Source organism: Monodon monoceros, unplaced genomic scaffold (genome assembly GCF_005190385.1).
Source record: "Monodon monoceros isolate NGI ecotype Baffin Bay Population unplaced genomic scaffold, NGI_Narwhal_1 Super_Scaffold_5, whole genome shotgun sequence".
NCBI classification, from domain to species: Eukaryota; Metazoa; Chordata; class Mammalia; order Artiodactyla; family Monodontidae; genus Monodon; species Monodon monoceros.
In genome coordinates, this window is record NW_021703782.1 from 111,653,230 (window position 1) to 111,670,366 (window position 17,137).

Sequence of the window (17,137 nt, forward strand, 5' to 3'; positions counted from 1 at the left end):
TGTGTCTGTGTCACTTTCTGTTTCAATCCCTGACGAGGCTGAGCATCCTTTCATAACGTTATTAGGCACCTGGAGTCCTGCTTTCACGAAGCACCTGCTCAAGTCTTTTGCTCTTTTTATTGGTTTGTCTTTTTCTTCTTTTGGTATGTTCTGGACACTGTGTGTCTGCTGTAGGTATACGACAAGGATCTTCTACCCCTGGTAGCTACTTGATTTCCTTTTTTTTTTTTTTTTAACTCTTTTCATCATCTTTTAATGAAAAAAAGGTCTACATTTTAATGTGGCCAATGATCAATCTTTGCCTCTGTGGCTAAGATTTTTATATTCTTTGTAAGAAATCACAAGGACATGAAAACATTCTCCCGTATCATCTTCTTAAAGTTTCGGAGATTCTCAAGGCTGGCAGATCGTTTTACTCTATGCTAAAACAGATCTTTTTCTGCCTTGTTTTAGGGGCAAAAAAGTCAAAGCTGTGGAGGGTGAGGATTGGCATCACGGACTAGAGCACTTCCTGCCCGAGGTCCGTCAGAATCACCTGGAACCTTCTCTCCAACGTCTCCTGCTCGCCCTTGGATCCTGACGCCACAGGGCCAGGACGGACCCCCAGCTCACAGTCTGGAGGAGCTCTGTGCGTGACCACCACGGCGCACCAGACAGGGGCCCAGGCGGTGACAGTGCTCTGTCCTCCCAAAAGAAACCACTTAAACACCACTGTCGTACAAAAACCAGGAACCAGTTAAGCGCACCTTCTGAGTGCTGTGCCACGACTCCCTTAGAGGAAACAGCTGTCACTTACGGAAAGTTTGTCACTCACCATCTTTCAGTTCCTGAACATCCCTGGGCTGAACAAAGTCTGGTTTGACATTCTCAAACCACCAGAAGAGCTCGGCAATAAAAACCATAACGTTTGGCTAAAAGGAAAACGAGAAATCAAGGACACAGTGAGGAGCTTATTCACACAGGGCTTTAAAAATGTGTTTTTAATAAGTCATTATTACCTTCAACACTAAGGGAGCGTACAGCATATCTTCCAGAGTGAGATAAAAGCACTTGTTCAGATACTCATTTGAGAATTCTCTCAGAAGCCGAATATTATACAGACTGTCCGCCATCGACGTTACCTCTTTCAAGCATATATCTAACAGATAAAAAGAAAACTGCAATTTATTAGAAAGACATGCTGCTTCATAAGTGTGTGTGTGCGCACATACATTGGTGTGTGTGTGTGTACACATACATACAATTTTCAACTGAAAAACAATTTAAATAAAGGTAGAGGTGATATTTAAAAAGGTAATAACATTAACAGATTTAAACATCACAACAAGTATTATAAATAATGTTAAACATAGAAAGAAAACACTCGAGAAAAAGACAGGAGAAATCTCCAGGACCTGAATTTAATTGTTAACATCTAACAAGTATACAATAATTACCTGAACTTTTAAGACTGGGCTTCCAATAGGAATAGTAACAATCCCCTTTCAGTTTATAAAGGACCTGGAGGCATCAGGCCACTTAACATCTAACCAAGCTCCTTTCCCCCATCCCTCGAGGGAGGTTATCTCCGTGGTTGGGGGAAGGGAGCATAAAACAGGAAGTGTCAGGCTTATCCACAGGGAAGCACAGGAACACTGCTAATCACAGGACTCAGGAGCTGTGCAGGGCACAAGTCCTCCTCTGCTGCCCGTCTGCACCTGTAGCAGGACAACTGTCCATCTTACGCCGCTCTGCAGGATGCCAGCCCCTCACCCAGAGAATTCCAGCGCAGACACCCGCACTGCGCGCTGAGCAGGCTCCGTGGGGGCAGGTGGGCCCGCCCTCAGACAGGAACCAGCAGAACACCTAGATACCACTCCAGACTAAACTGGAGGTAGCTATACTGATGACTTAGCTTTGCCTGTAAATAAATAAACAGGACTGAGAAACATCACTTATTTTAAAATAACTTTACTCCCAAGAAGAAATCATTTTCAGCGATTTAGAAATCTCACGCGCACACGGGATTCACAGCATCCGGGATCTACATATGAATTCTGTCCTATGCGGCGATGCCCCAGCACTATGAATTCTCAAGAGAAAACTTCTATAAGCTGAGTAACTGTGCACATTTATATTGCTAAGAAATGTTTCTTTTTTAAAATTCAGATTATGAAACACTACAAACGTAAAGAACAGACTCCCGTGTACTCTCAACCCAGATGGGACGAACATTAACATCACACCTTCTCCGATCCAGACCTTACTTTCTTTCAGTAACAAAGCATCACAGGAGGTGAAGCCCACCTCCCCCCAAGGCAACCACTCTCCTCAAGCCCCGTGACCTGTCTCGTGTGGGTGCCTTTACCACGTATGGTCTCTGCCCATAAATCATATCAACAGTGCGCTGCTGACCTGGCTGTCTTCAATCTACATTCATGACAACAAACCGCCTATCACGTTGCAGCCTGTTATCTCCCCAAACCCGGAACTACGTTTCCAAATTGTCCTCCGCTGCTGTGGGCAGATTTCAGTCACTCATTTTAACAGCGATCTAGGATTCCACAATTTTCACTAGTACGTAAAATGTCAGAAAAACCAAACTTGCACGCCGTCTGCACTGGCGACGCTCCCAGAAGGGGCTGCAAGCTGCACTGCCCACACCTGACATCGCCTGGCCACGTCCCACCCCGCCGCGCCCCCGGGCCTCTCAGCCGGGCCACCCCGCTGGGCCCGCTCTGCCTTCCTGCAGTGGTGCACCCCCCCACTGCCGCGGGCTCGCCCTGACCTCCTCCTCTGGGAAAAAGCTGTTCTTGTTTTGCCTCTGGGCTGTTCATCTTTTTCCTACTGATTTGTAGGAATTCTTTTTGTATTATGGTTACAAAACAATTGTGTGACAATCCTTTGTCCATTTATATTTGTTGCAAACACTTTTTCATGGGTATAGCTTTTACCACTTAGTTTTGTCTATGATGTTCCTCTGTCACCACAGTGAATCTTAATATGGTTAAATACAGGAATCTTTTCTATTACTTGGCTATTTTGTAAGTTAAATAATCCATCCCAACACCAATGTCATAAAAATATTTTCTTTTCAAAGTTTTTAAATTCTGCTTTTCCGGTTTATGTCTTTCATCCAAGGAAGAGTGTTTGGCTCATGTGGGGTGGAGTCTCACTGCATCTCCCCCCCACAGATGGCGCTTTGCCCCACATTCTGCGCTGGCCAGTCCCCCTTGCCCTACAAGCTAGGGGCCACGCCAGGCACTGGGGTCCCACAGAGTCACTGTTCGGACCTCTCTGCATGGCTCCCCTGCACTTAGCGGATGTAAAGTTAAACAAAACTTGGTCTTTGCAGAGCAAGTACCCCATATTCCTCTTCTTCAAAATCACAACTTGTCTGAAATCTGGGACAAAGCAAGAGAACAATGAATGTCATGGATCATAATCCGTTGAGTAAAGTAAGAATCCACGAGGCCATCTTGATACAAATCACCGCGCGGATAAATAACGACAGAGGAGAGGAGAGCAGAGCAGCCCTCTGCACAGGAGTGCTGACCCACCAGAGAACAAGCAGCAGAGCTAGAAACTCCCGACAGATGCCAATGCTGGGGTGAAAGCGCGACGAGAGACCAAAGCCACTCCCCTATCCCTAGTCGGTCATAAAGCAAAGAGCGGTGATCTCAGAGGAGGAAGCCAACGCATGCCACCTGAACCCAGGGACCATCCCTGCGGCATCATTCCTGCTGGAAACCCAGGCCCTGAAGGCCACCAGGAGGGAACGCCGGGCAAAGCCAAACAGGGGACAGTCAACCAACTAAGCGACCTGCATGCCTGGAAAACGTCAAGGGCAAGAAGGGCTGAGAAAGGCTGGGACTCAGCTCCAGGTACAGGGAAGCAGAGATGGGACCCTCAACAGGATGGTGATGCTGGGCCAGAGCCTGGATTGGACAGAAGAAAACAACACCAGGGGCTTCCCTGGTGGTGCAGTGGTTAGGACTCCACGCTCCCAATGCAGGGGCCCAGGTTCAATCCCTGGTCAGGGAACTAGATCCCACACGCATGCCACAACTAAGAATTCACAGGCCACAACTAAGGAGCCCACCTGCCGCAACTAAGAGCCGGCACAACCAAATAAATAAATAAATGATAATAAATATAAAAAACAAGGAAAGAAAGAAGACCACAGCAAGCCCCACACCAAGTCTTCACACGGACCCAAACCTGCGACCTGAGACATGTGAAGGCCGCCACCCTGGGACAAGATCCACGGCGTGGACCCCATCAAGCCCACGGGTTCTGCTTCAGTGTTCAGAGACCTGGCCCAGACCTGGCCCAGACCCGCGCAGTCTGGGAAACACTTATAAAGAGCTGTCTGCAGACACGACGGTTTTGTTCATCCTGGTCACGGAGGTTTACCTAGATGGGCCAGCGAGGTGCTCTCCAGCTCACTGCTGCCCTCACCGCCCAGCACATCAGGCCAGTTCTCACACAGGCTGGGAGCACCTCACCGGCACCGTTGCATCCTGGCTCAATCCAACTGCGAGAGGCCTTGTCTCTGGCTCTGGGGCTCCTACGTTCAGGAGAAAGGCAGTGCCACAGACCGCGCATCCCTCCCCGCTGTCGGTGCACAGAGGGCTCCTTGGGTGCAGACATTTCTCTAAAATCAACGCGCTGCTGCCCAAGGCCAGCGAAGGGCCCGTCAACTGGAAGGATCTGTGACCGTGACCCCGGGAGAGGTCCTCTGAGCAGTTTTCTAGAAGCTGCTATCCAAGTATCCATCAGTGACAAAGTCAAATTGAAAACATAATTTCCCTGGGAATTCTTTTTAATACTTATTCTATCTATTTATTTATTTATTTGGTTGTGCTGGGTCTTAGTTGCAGCAGGCGAGCTCCTTAGTTGCGGCACGTGTTCCTTAGTTGCGGCTCGCCAGCTCTTTAGTTGTGGCATGCAAACTCTTAGTTGAGCTATGCGTGTGGGATCTAGTTCCCTGACCAGGGATCGAACCCGGGCCCCCTGCACTGGCAGCGTGGAGTCTTAACCACTGTGCCACCAGGGAAGTCCCCTCCCTGGTAATTCTTAAGCACCCTGCACAAGGGAACACAGTGTCCACGGAGCAGCCATGAGTCAGGCTGCCAGAAGCGGCCAGAAGTGGCAAAGCTCCCCTGAGACCTCGGCCTGGAGGACGCCGCCCATGGCTCCAAGTTCCTGGCAGGGAGATGAGGTCAAACACGCTGGACTCTCCTCCTCTTCGTTACTACTTTTATGGGTAAAGCAGGGAGACCAGCACTCTTTGGGCAGGGCCAGCTGCTACTAGTTTTCACCTGGTAGGTTAAACTGCAGGTTTGAAGGTGTCGGGTGTCTTCATTTGGAAAAGGCCCCCTTCGCCCAGCCTGCATTCCCATCTCGGTCAGGTACACTGACCCGCGATCTTTCACGGAGCCCCCAGGAAGCCTGAGGACATTCTGCAAGTTCTCAGAAATTAGGGGTCAATTTCCTGACTGTAGTCGAGGTGAAAATCGCTAAGGAACAGTCCTTGGTGGGAACCTCCACCAACAGGCAGAGGCCGGGGAACGTGACTGGGTCCTGTTTGTGCAGTTATCGGGTATTTCTAGGGATAAGCTGTGCAAGTTGAACAGGAAGAAGGAGACAGGTGGATTTTTTTTAAGAGGAAATGCTTTTCTCCTAGGTGCATCCCGCATTGAGGTTTCTGAGCCAGCACTGACTGCCAATGCTGGAGTTTGGTTTTTTTGGATTGAAATCACTTGGGGAATTTTTTTTTTACAAGACTGGTGAATTTTGCTTTTTTTTTTTTTTTTTTTTTTTTTGCGGTACGCGGGCCTCTGACCGTTGTGGCCTCTCCCGTTGCGGAGCACAGGCTCCGGACGCGCAGGCTCAGCGGCCATGGCTCACGGGCCCAGCCGCTCCGCGGCACGTGGGATCTTCCCGGACCGGGGCACGAACCCGCGTCCCCTGCATCGGCAGGCGGACCCTCAACCACTGCGCCACCAGGGAAGCCCGAATTTTGCTTTTTTAAAAAATACTTATTCAAGTGTGTGTATATATATATATTTTTAACAATCTTTATTAGGTGTGCACCTCCATCTTAGATCCTGTTGGAGATGCTGTTTTGCTGTTAGGTGGGTTAAAGGGTTAACCCTGGGTGAGTTTGGTAATAAAAGGTTGTTGAAGTTTAAAAAAAAAAAAAAAAGAATGTGTTTGTTCTCCAGTCATTCCCAACTAGCTCAGGGAGAAAGAGCACAAACGTGACAAGATGTAATGGCTGGAAAGTCTGGGGACAAGTATGCACCAATTCCTGCACCTTCTCTGTAAAAGTAAACTCACATCGAAATAAAGTCTCTAGGACTTCGCTGGCGGCACAGTGGTTAAGAATCCACCTGTCAATGCAAGGGACACGGGTTGGAGCACTGGTCTGGGAAGATCCCACAGGCTGCGGAGCCACTAAGCCTGCGAGCCACAACTACTGAAGCCCGCGCGCCTAGAGCCCGTGCTCCGCAACAAGAGAAGCCACCGCAACGAGAAGCCCGTGCACCGCAACGAAGAGTAGCGCCCGCTCGCCGCGACTAGGGAAAGCCCGTGCACAGCAACGAAGACCCAACGCAGCCGAAAATAAAAATAAAGTCTCCAAAACAACCATTTTGTCCCTTTGGCCTCCAGTCTTCCACATGAATGTTTACATTCCCTTGTCAATTTCTGTAAAAAGGACTTGCAACAACTGCATGAACAATCAGGGGACATCACAATTTTTATACTGCTCCTTGGCATCTAAGAATATAGTTTAAATCCCACCCGACAGCAGAGTTCACGATTTTTCCCACGGTCCCACATCTTTTTGTTGAGTTTATTCCCCAGCACTACAGACAGGTCTTCTGTGGGTCCCAACACTCACCAGGAGCTGGCACCGTGCGTGGGGCAGGTGGACAGAGCCACCCTGCCAGGGCTGGGGCTACGGCACCCCCTCCCGTCCCCCTGACTGCAACAGTGCAGGGTCGAGAACCTCTGTGGGGTCAGAGCACATCAGCGGCAGGCCAAGGGCATCTGTCACAAACGGGCAGTGGCTTCTAACAGACCTTGGTCTGTGCCTCCTGAGATGAACAGGAGAACACGCTCAGCCATTCAATTCTTGTTTTCTAGAACTTTACACAGGATTTTCAACCCATGTTAAGAAGGAAAGAGAGCCTATGCCCTTCCTCCCATGCTCTGCTCCTCGTGCCGGAATAACCCCGGCAAATACGACCTGCACGTCTGCTCTGGAGCCCTCCCGGGACGCTCGGCTTGGCCTCCTCTGCACCCCTCTACTCCGCTCCTTCACCAGGCGGCTTGTCCAGAGCCCAGGCGGGCCGTCCTCTTCAGGACGGAACCTGCAATTCAGCCTGTCTCCTCCATGTGTTGGGGTGATTTCTGACCAGAGGGGAAAGACCACTCTTTACTTTTCTTCCTTCAGCTTTTTTGGGTTTACTTCTATGTTCTTTTCGAATGCGCTGAGATCAACCTGGTTCATTAATTCTTTAATTCCTTACTGTCCAGACTATGCACTGAGGCGACGTTTCCCTTCACCCGTCACTCTGAGCTGCGTCCTGTGGGTTCTGGCATGTACGTCGTTCATCCATTTAATTCAACAAATACCTGATCAAATTTGTCCCAGACGCTATTTTAGACGGTTGGGACGTATCAGTGAACAGACAGATAAAAACGCCTGCCCTTACAGAGCTCCCACTAGAAAATTCCACTGTAATTTCTACTTTGATCCATGAACTATTCTGAAGTATCTTCTTTGGCTTCTAAGCACTAACAATTTTAAAGGTTTGGAGAAATACGCTGCACGTTTTTGTTACTGACTTCTCGTTTTACTGTGTTGCGAGGAACTATCAATTCTCTGCAATCCGTCGAGGTTTCTCCCGTGGCCTGAATCAAGCCCACTTTTGTAAAGGCCTCCAGGCTTCCTCGTTTTAAAAGAGCTCAACCCCTACGAGCTGGTGCACTGGGCCCAGCCTGCGTCCGTGTGTTCAAGGCCCCTCTGGCCTCACTCTGCCCTCACCTGCTTCCTCAGCCTGGTCCCGCAAGGCAAAGCGTGAGCCTGGCTCCGGTCACTCCACCCTGTGGTTCTGTCGTTTTCAAAGCCCCGTTTTGACGTTCCGCTATTAGGCGCAATGAGCTTCGACACTCACATCCTGCCGTGGGTTCTCCCTTCCTCGGTAGCACAGGCTCTCTGTCCCTCGTAGCTGTTTTTGTCTCGAGACCCCGGAGGACAGGTTAGAGACAGGCTGGACAAAGCCCGAGGCAGGACTGCCTACCCACACACGCAGCGGGCGGAGGGCCGAGGGGAGGGAGCCCCGCGCGCTCGAGCGCCCCGCACGTCGGCATTTTAAACACCCTGCGCTCGCATTCAGGGCTCTTCCTCACCCAGGTCTGTCCGCGGCGCCTGCTGGCCTGGTGGTGGCAGAGCCCCTTCTCTGCGGGTCTGGCGGACCCTGGCGGTGGCCGCGCTCCCACACGGCAACACTCTGCTCTGACTCCCGCCAAACGAGTCCTGGACCCGAACGAACTCGCCTGGGACGCAGCCCGGCAGCTCACTTCCTCAGGAAAGACCTCCGCCTCCGCCCCGAGACGAGCCTCCTGGGTCTTCCCTGGCCGCGGGGGAGCCTCCCCAGTCCTTTCCAGGGCCCCGGTTACAGGTCTCAGCGGCACACGGCCCAGGCCGCACGGGGACAGAGGCCTAACGGGCCCGGGGCCAGCACGTGCCAATTTGGGGGTTTTCAATCACAGATGGAGACCCCCTCCTGGAACCTGAGCCCCCCCCTTTCTTTCAAGGTCAGCTGTGTGCTTTAGAAACTACAAAGCCCAGCACTTCCGCACTTGGATCAGAAGCAGGACCGACGTCTGCTCAGCGCCGGCAGTGAGTCTGACGGACGCTCTACGTGCGGCCAGCGGTCGGGGCATCCGTGGGCCTCACACCTCCCTCCCCCAGAAAGAAGAGGACTCAGCAAAACCTACATCAGAGCTCCTGTCCGCACGGCCCTGGACAGGTGTCCGGCGCCACGCTGCTCACGGCATCACCCGCACCTCTCCCCGCGGCCAGGCGTGAGCACCTCAGAGACACACGACACGGTGACACCAACACCACCAAGCCCACGTGAGTCACTCACGGCTTGGCAACAGATGGGTCTGCACTCATTTTCCTAAACCACATTCTAGATGTTTGAAATCAACTAGAGTAGGGCTGACGAGCTCTCGACCGTTCTGAGACTGAAGTACAGTCACCAATATTTAACACGTTACCCAAATATTTCAAAGTCCCATTTCACACCGGAGAAAACTGGTGGAGGCTAAAGACAAACACGCCACCGTCAGAGCTGCCCGCCTCTGCGCTTCCCCGGTTGGCACTAAGGACTCAGGGCGACTCCCCGGGGTTCTGACTGTCTGGATCAGAGCATCCTAACAGCCTCCCGAGCCCCGGGTCCATTCCAGAGGCACGCGCTCCACTCACCGTCCAGCTTCATCTGCTCCGGGCAATAGTAGTGGACCACGGCCAGGAGAGCAGCCCCGTGGCTGCCGTCCCGCATCAGGTCCTCCAACAACGGGAAGTAGGGCGGCTGCCTCGTTGACAGGTGCTCTCGGCGGTAGCGCACCTGCGGTGGAGAAAAGGGAAAGGGTCACTACGCACGAGGTGCCGTCACTGCCGCCTACGTCACAGGCAGGCCGTCAAATCTAGAGTTCACAGGCGTCCTGCGGGACGATGTTTAGAACAACGGCAATCACGGGGGAAAGCCCCAAATGTCTGGATTGCATAGTCCGCCTGGAACGCATGTCAAGATCCAGGGAACTGGGCTTCGTGGCCACACTGGGTGACAGCAGTTAGCTGCTAATGACACCGGCCGTCTCACTCTAAAGGGCCGGGCACACCCAGGGCAAGGAAGCAGCACACACGTCTCCACTGCCAGAGGCCGCGCACCATCAGCGGATGAGAAACAAGTTAAACGGCGAACAGCCGACGCTGGGAAGACCCACGTTACTGTTACTTTTCTCAGATTAGCAGCATTAACCTTGGCCATTGTGAAGAACACGAAGCAGCACTAACAGAGTTTGAGAAAATACCCAAAACCAGGTCAGACGGAATGTCGTCTAATCCGTCAGCCAGCCCCTCCGTACGTGCACGGAAGCGTCAGGAACCTGAGTGCTGTAAAAAATAGGCATTCTTCAAGGTTTCTGTGCTTCTGCCTTCACAGGAAGCCACGTGCACGGTGCTCTGAGCCTCCCCGCGCCCCTGGGCGCTGCCCCTGGAGCTGGGCCTCGCTCACGAGCACAGACACACAGGCCGCCAGGGGACCACGTCCTGTGGCACAGGTGAGCCTGGCATTTCCTGCAGCCGCGCTTTCTCCAGGGGAGGAGAACACAGTGCCAGCTCGAGGGAGAAAACCCGCCACCCGTGCTGCCCGCTATGGATCTCCGCGAGCCGTGCAGGAGAGTCAACCCAAAGGAAGGCGCCCCGGCAAGAACGCAGTGTGCGCACAGCGCCGGCATCTGCACAGAACACGCCTCACCCGTGCATGTGCAACGCACGCCACTAACACTGGCCTCGACATGGACTTTAACTTGTTTCTCGGGCCGCCGTGCCCAGGGGCCAGCCTTGGGGCTCCCGCATGCAGAGCCCGAGGCACACGCCGGGCCAGGTCTCCACACACACAGACAGCACGCGGGCCGAGCACGGCATGCAGGGAAGCAGGTGGTTTCGCGGCTGACGATGGATGGTGTGCGTTTGCATCAGGGAAAGTGCTGAAGCCCTGGGTCGGGGGAGCCGGTGCCACCCCTCGAGGGGACCCTGCTCCAAACCCCCAGCAGCCTAACAGTCACCCCGCTACCGATGAGCCAGACATGCGCTCAGGCAGCCACGGTGACCAACTGCTAGGAGGAAACCTACAGGCGCTCTGCTCTCGGCCACATTCTCCAGTTTTTACACGAGTCTCATCTGAAACCCCACTTCCTGGAGGACACCTGCATCTCTGACTGTGTCCTCACTACAGCTCGTAACTGCTTTTAACAGTTCTCTCTTTGGCCTTCAGTTTTCGAGAAGTTAAGAGATACGTAAATATGCACAAAAATGCTTACCCCCTCTTTGTTATTAATATATTTCAAAGAGAAGCAAAATTATCCATCAGCTACAAAGCAGACTATATCACTGCTCATGCGGATCCCACTGACAGTTTTATATCCACAGTATCTCCTTTATGATGGAATTCTAAGGATAATTTGATCCAAATAATTAAACTAAAGGATCAGGCAAATAAAGGAGTCTTCAAAAAGATTTGTTCTCCAAAACTTCATTTTAAAATGCACCACTTGGAGCACCAGGTATTTTTCCGTGGGGAACAGTGTAACGAACTGGTTCTGCTTCCAGAACAGGTCACCAGGTGGAGCACAGCCAGAGCTGCAGACCAAATCACCATGGACCATAACGTCAGGAAGGACAAATCCAAAGGGGAACTTGGCAAATTGGATGATTTGTCATTCCTGCTGGTACCTATCAGAAAGGAGAATACAGCCTGTCATTGACCCTGAAGTTCGTCATGTAAAGAAGTTAACTATGTGTCCGAAGAAGAAACTGTCTGCAAGTCTACCTAAGAAACTGGGCAAAACCACACTCTGGGTGTTGGCTACAAAATGCACCTTAGGGCTCCAGAGGGCCTTGTTACAGTCTACTCTGCCCAGAACCGGGCCATCACTGCCCCGCGGGAAATGCAACAACACCACCAAGGAGGACATTCAGACAAACAGTCACGAGCAGTCTGTAATGGAAGCAAGTGGTTGCGGCGGGACGGCCGTCTGGACGGCAGCTGGGCGCACGCGCGGAGCTCACTTACGGGCACTAGCTTCCAGTACCACTTGGAGGGAGACTGCTCGGGAGGCGAGGGAAGGAAGGCAGGAGAGGAGGTCAGCGCGGCAGGCGCACGCGTGGACAGACGAGACACACACCTGCACACCACGTTCACACGAGAGGCGGGGCGTCCCTCTGCGCTAGCAGGTGACCGCAGGGGAAGCTCCCAGGCACCTCTACGACACTGGCCTCTGCGGGAGCAAAGACTACTCTGGAAACTCCGCACGGGCCGGGCACCAAAAAGGACAGGAGCCAACCGCCATTCGGGGAGGGGCTCAGCGAGCCGTCCACGCCCATCTGAGGAAGGGGGGTGGCTCACGGAAGCGTGGCCGGGGTGAGGTACCCACGGACAGCATCCCCGGGGTCCAGGTAAGAGAGGGGAGCAAGGGGACAGTCGCTCACCCCGCAGCCCAGAGGCCCGCAGCCCAGGCCAGGCCACGTCGTACACGCGTTTGAAGAACATGGATTCAGTCACACACGTGCTCGGCCAAAAAATATAATAATAATCAGGTCACACAGGACGTTAGTGGGTCATTTCACTGGACACGTGACATTTACCCGCCTGAATCCCACACTGGGCTCACAGTCCGTGAGGGCTCCAAGGGGACCTCTGGCTGCGGGCAACCCCCCCACCCGCCAGGCTGACTTCACCCCGGGTGACCCTACGTCCCTTCCTCTGGAGCTTCCGACACCTCCCACCTCTCCCCCACCCTCCCAAGTTCAACACTAGGCTGCCCCTGCCTGGGAGAAAGGGCAGTGGCCACCACGCCCTCGCCACCGGGGCCGGGCCCAGGGCACTCGCTCCCTGCTTGGTGAGAACAACGAACAAGCACAGAGCACACACAGACACAGTTCTTTAAAACGGGAGCAACGCTAACTTGGTGCGTTCCAGAGAAGTGAAATTTACCCTTTACCTTTTGATGAGCTGGACTTTCCAATAACTGCTGTTTTAACTTAACTTCTTTCTCTGTTATCTCTCTCATTTTAAGATTTACCTAAAGTAGAAGAAATTAAATGCATTAAAAAGGCAACTGAAATTGATTTCCAACAGTGGTGTGTACATCCTTCCAGCACCCACCTTACTTGTTTGAACTCAGGCTCTTAGATGCAGGTAATATTTAGACCCATGACGCGCATGCAGAGATACATGGATTCCCTGTGACCTGTGATTCGACACAGAGAGCAAGGAAGGCCCTCACGCCCCACAGCACCCGCGTGATGCTTTCCACCTCGCGACAGGATCGACAGCCTCAGCGCTGAGTGTCCCCGGCGCACGGGCAGCCCAAGTTCGCCGCCACTATCAGTGAATGCCGCTGATAACACGGTCTGGCTGAAAGCCCCCGAAGCCTAACAGGTGCTCGCACACTCCCTGACCGCCAGGTGCTCGCACGCTCCCTGACCACCAAAATAGCGCTAAGAACTGTCATGAGACACTCGTGAGCAATTAATACAACTGCTCGGAAATAATCAAAATTGCAATTATAAAATAATAGCGTGGAGAAAAACACTCATCAATGTTAACAGGGACATGGTCAAAGCTATAATCAGATGAAATGCCACAGAACTGAATGTCTTCTCATTAAACAAGAATAAAGATAAGTGAAATCATGCACATCAAATCAAGAATGTAGAAAATTTGTTTTTTAAAAGAGAAAGACAAAAGAAAAATCAATGTTGATAAGTTTTAAAATAAATGAATTACGGCTTCCCTGGTGGCACAGTGGTTAAGAATCCACCTGCCAATGCACGGGACACAGGTTCGATCCCTGGACCGGGAAGATCCCACGTGCCGCAGAGCAACTAAGCCCGTGCATCACAACTACTTAGCCTGCACTCTAGAGCCCGCGAGCCACAACTAACTGAAGCCCGCGTGCCCAGAGTCCGTACTCCATAACAAGAGAAGCCACCGCAATGAGAAGCCCGCGCACTGCAAAGAAGAGTAGCTCCCGCTCGCCACAACTCAAGAAAGCCCATGTGCAGCAACAAAGACCCAACGCAGCCAGAAAGTAAATAGATAAAATAAATGAATTAGAATAGATGGATGGATGGATAAGTGATAAAGCAAGTATTGTAAAAAATGTTCACTGTAAAATCTAGGTGGTGGATACAGGGTGTTCTCTGTATAATTCTGTCAACTTTTCTGCATGTTTAAAATTTTTCACAATAAAATACTAGAAGTTAAAAATTTTAGAAAATTTGTTTCTGCCATAAACTAGATACCTTCCTAACATGGAAAGGATTTTCTGATTGGATTGGTGATGCTATTAATGAATGTAATTTTTGATATTATATCATGAAATGTGGCATTGGGAAGATCCATACAACTCAGCAAAACAATTTTCCCAATGACAAGGCATGGCCTTACAAAATCGTGAGTAACAGGACCAGGAAAAATATAAGAAAGATTTTAATACAACAGAGTACAAAAAGTTCACTGGGGGCTTCCCTGGTGGCTCAGTGGTTAAGAATCCACCTGCCAATGCATGGGACACAGGTTCGATCCCTGGTCCGGGAAGATCCCACATGCCGCAGAGCAACTAAGCCCGTGTACCACAACTACTGAGCCTGTGCTCTAGAGCCCGTGAGCCACAACTACTGAGCCCACGTGCCACAACTACTGAAGCCCGCGCACCTAGAGCCTGTGCTCTGCAACAAGAGAAGCCACCGCAATGAGAAGCCCACGCACTGCAAGGAAGAGTAGCCCCTGCTCATCACAACTAGAGAAAGCTCCCGTGCGGCAACAAAGACCAAACGCAGCCAAAAAATAAAAGAAAAGTTCACTGGGCTAGTATCTAGATTATATAAAAGAATCGTTGCAACAATAAAAAGAGGAATAATCCAATTTTAAAATGGGCAAAGGATGTGAACAGACATTTCTCCAAAAAAGATCTACAAATAGCCAATAAACACATGGAAAAAGGTTTCCCTTCATTACTATCAGGGAAATGTGAATCTAAACCACAATGAGATACCATCTCACACCCTCCAGAATGGCTCGAATCAAAAAACCAGAAAATGAGTGTTAGCAAGGACGTGGAAAACTGGAAACCTCTGGTGTTGCTGGGGGAATATAGACGGTGCAGCAGCCGTGGAGACAGTCTGCCAGCTCTTCACAGAGTTAAACACAAAGTTCCTGTACGACCCAGCAATTCCACCCCTAGATATAAACCCAAGAGAAGTGAAAACACAGCCACACAAACACTCGTACTTGAATGTTCACAGCAGGAGTCACGATAGCCAAAAAGTGGAAAACACACATGCCCACCAGCTGAGGAATGGCTAAACAAAACTCGGCATATCTACACGACTGAGCATTACTCAACCATAAAAGGAATGTGGTACTGATAATGCTACAACACGCATGAGACGTGAAAATATGCTACTTGAATAAAGTCAGAGACAACAGGCCACGTACTGTAGATTTCATTTAAATGAAATGTTCAGAACGGCCAAATCCAGAGAGACAGAAGGCAGAGGAGTGGCCACCAGGGGCTGACGGGGAAGGACTGTGGATGGCACCCGCGTCTCTTTCTGGGTACGATAAAAATGTGTGCAATTGGCGGTGACACCTGCGCAACCTGGTGAGTATCTTAAAATCCGCTGAACCGCACACTTTAAAACAGTGAATTTTACAGCACGTGAATTATATCTCAACTTTTTTAAAAAGTTAATTGGTGGGCTTCCCTGGTGGCGCAGTGGTTGAGAGTCCGCCTGCCGATGCAGGGGACGCGGGTTCGTGCCCCGGTCCGGGAGGATCCCACGTGCCGCGGAGCGGCTGGGCCCGTGAGCCATGGCCGCTGAGCCTGAGCGTCCGGAGCCTGTGCTCCGCAACGGGAGAGGCCACAGCAGTGAGAGGCCCGCGTACCGCAGAAAAAAAAAAAAAGTTAATTGGTAACAGTTTCAAATTCCATATTTCAGTTAACCTTCAAGAAAATACCACTTGTCAAGTTTTGGTATAGAATCAAAAATAGATGTGCATAACTAACTGAAAAGATTATGAAAGCACTGTCCCCTCTTCAAAAACGTATCCACATGAAACCAGACTTTCTTCCTTTACATCAATAAAAACAACACATTGTAGCAGATGAAATGCAAAGGCAGGTAAGAATCCAGCTGTCTTCTGGTAAGCCAGACATTAAAGAAACTTACAAAACTGTACAATACCACCACCTGTTCCATTCTTGAGAATACAGTTATTTTTCATTACAAACACATCGCTTACATTAACGTGGAATGAGCTGTTACTTTTAAGTGAATTAATAAATATTTTTAAATGTTCCTGTTTTTAATTTCTAATACAGTAAATATTGAGAGATTTTCTAAAAATTCTTTGAGGGCCACGGTATTTAAGAGTGTAAAGGGGTTCTGAGACCAAAACGTTTGAGAACTCTTCATCTATACAAGGGAATGAAGAGCAATAAAAATGGGAAATATGTGGATAAATATTGCTAACCATTTTTAATTACTTTCAAAGATAACTGGCTGTTGAGGGTGAAAGTAACTTATCTGGGGCTGTAATGAAATGAATGACAACAGTGGCACAAAGGCCAAAAGGGGAAAAGACATTTCTGATCTTATTTGTGAAATGCTATCACTTTATTTGAAGGCAGACTATGAAAACCTGAAGATGAAATTTGTAAACCCTAAAGCAGCCCCCCCAAAAAATACTGGAGATGAAATGGAGTAGTAAAAACGCCGAATCCAAAATACGCCAGAAAAGAAGGAAGACAAAGAAAAGATATAGAAGGGAGACAAGATGTAAAACCCAGACGTCTCCATAATCACATGAAATGCAATTAAGTTGAACACTCCAATGGTAAGGCCCAGGTGGACTACAGGGTCCCCATAAGAAACTCGCTTTAAATAGAAAGACAAGTCGTGCACACACTGGCCATGCCAAGGCCGGAGGCAAGGATTGTCACCTGTGATAAAGAGACATTTCACGACCACAAAAGGACAGAAAAATCCTAAACACGTATAAATGTCACAACAGACTAAAAATACACAAAGCAAAAAACTGACACAACCAAAAGGTAAAACAGACAAAATCACTGCTGGAGATGAACTCTCCTCCCTGGGTGAGTGACTGAGGCTCCAGCGATGCAAACACACCCAAACCAACCTGAACTGACACTCACAAAGTACTCCCCGACAACAGCAGAACACACGGGTTCTTTTCAAGTGCACACGGAACACTCTGCAAGACCACGCAGTGGACCACAAGTCTCAATAAGTCCAGAAGGACTGAAATGAAACCACACAGAC

General features: G+C 50.3%; 1 protein-coding gene and 1 pseudogene across 4 annotated transcripts in view; one reads left to right on the forward strand and one right to left on the reverse strand.

The window, feature by feature from the left end:
* CAMSAP1 (calmodulin regulated spectrin associated protein 1) overlaps positions 1 to 17,137 on the reverse strand; it is a 55,509-nt gene that overhangs the window by 14,279 nt on the left and 24,093 nt on the right. For 2 of the 4 annotated variants that reach the window (XM_029202563.1, XM_029202562.1), the window contains exons 4-7: positions 12,787 to 12,867; positions 9,488 to 9,629; positions 999 to 1,138; positions 815 to 911 (exon numbers count right to left, since the gene is read on the reverse strand). In XM_029202563.1, the coding sequence (XP_029058396.1) occupies positions 815 to 911; positions 999 to 1,138; positions 9,488 to 9,629; positions 12,787 to 12,867 (460 nt within the window). Of the gene's footprint in view, positions 1 to 814; positions 912 to 998; positions 1,139 to 9,487; positions 9,630 to 12,779; positions 12,868 to 17,137 lie in introns of those variants that run through there. The other 2 variants (XM_029202565.1, XM_029202564.1) reach the window with 2 other exon arrangements.
* Positions 2,052 to 4,919, forward strand: LOC114883861 (annotated as a pseudogene).